The sequence below is a fragment of the Lactuca sativa genome, chromosome 8, assembly GCF_002870075.4.
Source record: "Lactuca sativa cultivar Salinas chromosome 8, Lsat_Salinas_v11, whole genome shotgun sequence".
NCBI classification, from domain to species: Eukaryota; Viridiplantae; Streptophyta; class Magnoliopsida; order Asterales; family Asteraceae; genus Lactuca; species Lactuca sativa.
In genome coordinates, this window is record NC_056630.2 from 172,280,799 (window position 1) to 172,287,765 (window position 6,967).

Consider the following 6,967-nt stretch of genomic DNA (forward strand, 5'->3'; position numbering starts at 1 on the left):
CAAAATTTTTTTTATATGTATTGAACTCTATAAGGTTTAATGAAACATATATTAAAAATTAAAAATGTTTTTTTTATTGAAAAGTTTAGTGATCATTGAACTCAATATCTATTAAATGTCAACATGACATCATATAATTGTGAAATTTAATTTATTGGATGCCAATTAGACATATTACATTATTCATTTTTTCATAAACTATACATTATGGATGCTCTTTGTGTGTTGCACGACCCTCAAAATATTAATATTGACCCTGAAACCAACTCTTTGTATAGATAATATCACTAATTCAATTAAAACCCTTGCTAGTTAATACTTACATAGTCTTAAACCTTTAATTATTGGTTTTCCTATGTTTAATTTTTTAGATATAGATTAATAATATCATTGTCATTTTTGGTTACACATATATTCCACTTCATCTTGGATGACCCGTTAACTATTTAATTGGACATTTATGCTGAAAAATCAAGATTTATTTTATTTTAATATTATGATGGTTTTTCTAAATAAAAAAAAAAAAGAGAGATCAAATTATAATAATTTTAATGCAGTTTGCCCTAATTAAAACTTTCATGATATTTACTATTATGTTTAAAAAAAAAAAGAAAAAAAAATGAACAGACCATCTTCAACTTACATTATCATTTTATGCATCAAATTATATAAAACTGTTTATCTACAAACTATTGAACCAAATTTTACATAAAAAAATATATTCCAGTATACTCCATCTTTATACCTTATAAAAAATTTCAAAAACACCATTTCTATTTATTAGCATTTTATAAATATACAGTGTTTACATTTTTAAAATAATTTTTAAATTATCTCATCACAAAACTATAACCAAATAAACTATTCATATATATTTAATTTAAATTAATTTAATATACAATATAGTATTATAAATAATTACTATTATATTCAAAATCATTTGTATATAATTGTAAAAACAAAAAAACATATAAATTCAAAATTTAAATTTAAACAAAATTGAATAGAATACAAAATTCACAAAATGGGACGTCAATAGGGGAAAACAAAATCCTGTTCGTGCCGTTAAGTTCGACCTTCCTCGACACTTTAGAACCGCCATCGCCATTCGCCACAGCCGCCTGCATCTTGATTCATCATTCATCTGCAGCTCACTTCTTCACGATTTTTTTTCCTCAGCTTTCATTCGTTACTCTTGCTCTAAATAATTTCACAAGATGCCACAAGGTTTTCCCTCTTAACTTTTCTTCTTTAGCTAATTTCATCAACGACTATGAGCCAAATTGATTCTATTAATCTTCTATTGTTGATAGACCTTCCAGGGTTCTATTATGATGCCGAGAAGAACCGATATTTTCCTGTAAAATCACCAATTCCGGGTTCTTCTTCTAGAAACAGTTCTTCCGCTTCAACCAGCGCTCAAAAACCACCCCCGAAACCCAGCAACAAGGTAACACCAGCTAACCCGTAACCCTAGCACACTTCCGATATGATAATAACTATGACTTAAAGGTTCGATTTTGAACATTCATACAGACGAAATATGCAGCCAAAGTTGTTAAGATGCTTCATGTTAGGGAGTTATGTGCTAATTCAATCAGCTGTAACAAAAAAAAGGTGAACTTTCAAGAGCAATACCAAAAGATACAGACATCAAAACCTATAGTAAGTTCAACATCTGATTCGATTGAGAAACTAAAGTCTAAACATTCAATTCTGATGTAATGAATCTATACTTTGCATTAGATTTGGAAATATCAAGGGACACAGAGGATTGCTGATGCTGCATTGGAACACATATGCTTAGATGTTCAGACTCCAAATGGGCTTATTAAAACAGAAATATTACTCACTGGTGGTCTTAATGGCACCTTTTGGTATGTAATTAATTAATAATGACTCAAAAATCACATTAATTCATTATTTTCATCTTAATAGTTATGATTATCATCTTTTTATACATATGGTATGCAGTTGTTATGAAGTTGGATCTATTGGAGAACATGCTATTAATGGGTTACAATGTATGCCAAATCTTGTTCATCCTATGAATATAGAAAAGGAAACAGCATCATTAAAGTCACCAGGACTTATTTGGAGGCCAATTGGAGCTTTAGTTCAAATGCCTTCAAATGTATCTTGTATAAACTTACCAAGAAACTACCATTCTATTGATTCATCACCTTCACATGCTTTGTATCCTTCACATTGTTGATATTGATCCTACTTTCATTTCTTGATAAGAAAAAAATTGAAAGAATTCAAACTTCAAAGTTGCTCTTTAACTCAAAAGCAAACAGAATAACTACACTTGGATCCGAATCATCTGGTGGATCGGTTTATTCAATGAACATTAGTGATCCATTGGAGTATGATTTAGGAGTTGCAATGTTGAGTAGAAGAATTGATGAGATTTCAAGATTCAAATCCACAATTTGGACATCTGATTCCAATGGGAATCAAGCAGTCATTGGTAAGGTTTGTTTGGTTCTAAAAGAATGAATTCAATATTTGCTTTTACTTTCTTTTCATGTATACGTTTTATTTATTAATAATTTGGAATTTTTAGGCACAAATGTTGGAGTTGCATTGGTGAACATAGACTCTGGAAGAAAATCATGGATATGTCGTTCCAAAAGTGATGTTTTGTCTTTGCAATTTGATTCTTCGGTAAGAACATGATGTGAATTGAATGCAAGAAATAGGAATGTGCTTTTGCTGAGGTGTTATTGTTTATGAATTTAGGGAAATAATGTTTTATGTGGATTTAGAAATGGAAGTATTGTGAATATTGACATTCGCCAAAAATCTCAAGACTTTCATGATACAAATACAATACTTCCTAGACATCAAATTCCTCTTCCATCAAGAGGTCAAAAACGTGAGAAACAATGGTTTGAGGTAAATTTACTTGTCTGCCCTTCCTTTCCATCTTCTTAATGGCGTTTAGTTCGTTTGATTCTGTTGAAAATTACTCAAATACCCTTTTAACCATGAAACAACATTTCCCCCTTCAAATTCACAAAATCTAACCGAAGGATTTGTCCTAAAACCCATGGAACAACATTAAAGTTACTCAAATACCCTTTTTTAACTGAATTTCATTGATTGTAATATGAGTGTGAAGTATTTTCATATGCAGCTCAGAGGGAATATTCATCAATCTAGAACAATCTCTATGCCTTCATCAGTTTCATGGTTAGTACACAAATATTCAAACTTCATTTTTATTTATTTATTTATTTTATTTTAAGTTAAATGCAACAAGAAAGCAATGTATTTCATAAATTTTCTTTATTATAGCATCCCACTTTCATTTCTTCCTATTACAACATTCTACTTTAAAAAAAATCTACCCATATATATATATATATATATATATATATATATATATATATATATATATATATATATATATATTATATAGCAATGTCATTGAGTATAATAATATCCTCATAAGAAATAAAATCCTAAACTATGTAGATTTTTCAAAGTAATAAAAAGGTGAAAGAAAATGAAAATAAGTTGCTATAAATTATAGAGAAATCTCCGATAAAGTCCCAATATTTTGGGCTAGTTTACGGTTTAATCCCAACATTTATTTTTTGAACAGAAAGTCCCGATTATTTTATATTTTGCCCAAATTAACAAAAAAGTCATAATTTTTTTTCAACAAGAAAGGACAAATTATCGTATAAAATCAGATAATCAGGACTTTTCTATTCAAAAAATAAAAGTTAGGATTAAACCGTAAACTGACCCAAAATATTGGGTCTTTATGGGAAATTTCCCTAAATTATAACACATAAATAAATGAAAGTGTATTGCTATTTCTTGCATTATTCATGACAAGAAGTAAATTTGTTGCAGTTTGGCGGGACTTAAGACGTATGATGATTATTTCTTGGCCAGCTCCATGGATGGAACTGTATGTAGGTGGCGTACTTTTTTGCATATCATATTTTTGTCTGATGATGTGGCACATGATGATTGGATTTGGACTTTCTTTTGTATGTATAGATTCGGCTTTATGATCATCGTTTTAGAGGGGCTTTAGTACAGTTCTACGAAGGACATGTGAATTCACATACTCGTATACAAATTGGCGTCGACCCATCAGAGAGATTTTTCATGTCAGGTATCTGTATCTATATCTATATCTATATCTACATCTACATCTATATCTATATCTATATCTGTATCTATATCTGTATCTATATCTATATCTATATCTGTATCTGTATCTATATCTGTATCTGTATCTGTTAGGGGGAGAGGATTTATGTTTGAGGGTATGGAGTATAAAGTCGGGGGAAATGTTGTATGAAGATAAATTCATGAAGTCGGTGGCTACATCTGTATGTTGGCCTTTAACAAGATGTGGAAACCGTTTTGGAGGGGGGGCATGGTTGGGGTCTCAAGAAGGGATGTTTTATGTGAATACCATTTGATCATTTTCTCTTTTCAATGAATATGTATGTCATTTTTATTTATAGTCATTTTTTAGTCAGGAAATAGGTTGGTTTTAGCTTACCATTATTTTTTTTTAAACTATATTTATTATGATTATAATCATAATAATGATTCTAAATTTTCAACTACAGAGTTTTCTTTTTAAATTATTATACTTTTACTAAATAGTAAGGCATGATTTCATACTTTCAATTCTACTTCCATTCTACTCTCCTCTCAAATATCATCAGTATGTAATATGTCACGTATGTGTAGAAAACTAGAAATCGTCCCTTTAATCCTAATGTGATCAGTGATGCATTTTGTGTTGCTTGTAAATTTGTATTAATTGATTCACTATTTCACTATATCATAATTGTTGTAGTTAAGTACTTAAGTAGTGACGTCTTATTATTTTGTTAATTGTGAGTTGTGAGAAAGAACCCTGTGTCCCTGTTAAATCTTTTGTAATTTTGTTAATTGTAATCAAATTCACCATCTCACACTCTCACTTTGTCATCAGTATCATGTGTCTGAGTACTTTTGAGATTAATATGCATTATACATTTTTGAGTATATTCAAGTATTTATAAATATTTCTATATTTTTTTAATACTCAGTTTCAGGATGTTTCTTAATTCAGGATTGTGGTCCGTATCTTGATCATGTAAAGGTTTTGGGCATTAAAGAAATAAAGTTTAGATCTTATTGAATGTTGATTATATTCGTTATGAGATCTAAGCCTTTGATTTGTGTGTTAGAACCAAAGGATAAAATGAGAAAAGTTATATGTCGGGCTTTTTGCATGGATTTTGGTTTTAGTTCGACATATGTTAAGCCAAAAGTAACTAGATAGAATTGTGGGGCTTGTTAATACATTTCCGTGCATATAAAGAACGGACGCGGAGTTGAAACGAAGAAGTTATGATTATTTGAAGTTGAATTGGAAATTAGGAATTTTTGCCCTACGTTGGGCGTAGGAAAGCCCTAAGTTGGACGTAGGTGCTGAATTTCGGACACTAGTTTAATGACCTATGCTAGGCGTACGTTATGCTACATTAAGGGTAGCTGTTGCAAACAAAGAACATAACCATAAGGTTTTGAGCCGTATTTAAGGGCTCTAACTTCTTAGGATCATTCCCATGACCAGCCTTCATCACCTCATATCGTTCCTTTGAAACCCTAGCCACCATTTGTGAGTTTTGGAGCTTTTAGAGAGTTTTGTGTGTTCTTTGAAGGAAGAAGGTGTTTGTAGAACTAAGTGGAAAGCTTCAAGGAGTGTAGATTTGGGATTTGCAAGACAACATCTATCTTTGGAAGGTATAAAACTTTAATCTTGATGCTTGTACATGTTAGATATAGTATGGTTGTGAGTTTTATGTTTTTGTCCCCATGATCTTAGTCCTTCTGAGTATGCGTTACTCCAGACCGTTTGAATGCCTCCTTCTGATGTTTTTGAGGTTATAGAGTCAAAAAAAAATGAGAGCTTGGGCACTCTCATCCATCCATGCATGAGTTCTTGAGCAAAAGGTGACAATATGGACTTAAAGTTTGGTTTTGTGCTCTTCTTCTCGATGAAAAGAGATAAAATCAGAGACTTTATCCATTAAGACATTCATTTAGATCGGATCTGGAAGTTCAAGAGTTTTGCTTGCTATATTAAGAGCTTAATAGAAGTTTTTGGGAAAGGGGGCTCTAGTTGGGCGTAGCTGTAACATCGGAATACTTGAGGTAATTAATTTATTAAAATTCTAGTTTTTGGAAGAGGGTCACGATGTGAAACTTAGTGATCACGTCGTGAGTGGTCGTTGACCAGTTGACCGACATCTTTTGAAGTCTCACGGCGTGAGGAATAAGTTCTCACGACGTGAGAACGACCTGATGACCAAAACCGTAATATTTTGAGTATATAATGGAATGAAAGGGCTAGGGTTGCCTATCCTTAGCCTCCCTCACTCTCTAGCCTCCTGATAATCTCAACTTGCTTGAGGTCCTTAGCCATTTTTGTTGACCTTGAAGAACTTACTGGAAGTTTTTGGTTCATTGAAGTGGAAGAAGACTTTTGTGGGCATTCTCATGGAAATCCAGCTTCTACCTCACCTTCTTGCAGAGCTTTTGGACCTTTGTAAGTCATAAAGCTCTGGCCTTTTTGCCTCTTGCATGCTATATCTAGGTATTAAGCTCCTTTTTGCATGGTTGAGTTGGATGGCATGCATGAGATGCATAAAGTTGGCAACTTTATGGATCATTAAGACAACTTCTGTATTATAAGATTTAGAACTGAGTTTTGGAGTTGGTTTTAGACTCCAAGGACGAGTCTCGATCTTATTTTCCCTCTTTTGACCTAGCGAGTGTTTAAGTCATGCATTGGACGTGCATGACTAAAAAGATACGATTTTTATTAACCTTTGGGTGAAGGAAGACCCTCTGGAAAGTCCCAAGTAGTGGCTTAAAGGAATAAGAGCTTAATGCTCAAAGGTAGCCAATACAGCAGCCATGACGTGAGGATGAGCCT

At 32.0% G+C, this 6,967-nt stretch overlaps 1 protein-coding gene across 2 annotated transcripts; it reads left to right on the forward strand.

The window, feature by feature from the left end:
• Positions 1–1,033: 1,033 nt before the first annotated feature.
• On the forward strand, positions 1,034–4,598 carry LOC111893664 (uncharacterized). Of its 2 annotated transcripts, none has more exons than XR_002850928.3 (12): positions 1,034–1,227; positions 1,314–1,450; positions 1,537–1,665; positions 1,747–1,877; positions 1,975–2,196; positions 2,301–2,473; positions 2,570–2,670; positions 2,746–2,901; positions 3,143–3,198; positions 3,871–3,932; positions 4,021–4,138; positions 4,270–4,406. XR_002850928.3 is itself a non-coding variant. In XM_023889735.2 (12 exons), the coding sequence occupies exons 1-12, from the start codon at positions 1,218–1,220 to the stop codon at positions 4,449–4,451; spliced, it is 1,473 nt and encodes a 490-aa protein (XP_023745503.1). In that variant the 5' UTR covers positions 1,034–1,217; the 3' UTR covers positions 4,452–4,598. The 2 variants fall into 2 exon arrangements, 1 of the variants encoding a protein (XP_023745503.1); XM_023889735.2 differs by having other exon boundaries at positions 3,871–3,928; positions 4,270–4,598.
• The last annotated feature ends 2,369 nt before the right edge of the window (positions 4,599–6,967 follow it).

Bases quoted from the DNA above. Each gene is read 5' to 3' on its own strand.
- LOC111893664 (XM_023889735.2), top strand. The intron at 1,666-1,746 runs GTAAGTTCAACA...ACTTTGCATTAG, and splicing joins TACAGACATCAAAACCTATA to ATTTGGAAATATCAAGGGAC. The intron at 2,671-2,745 runs GTAAGAACATGA...TTATGAATTTAG, and splicing joins CTTTGCAATTTGATTCTTCG to GGAAATAATGTTTTATGTGG.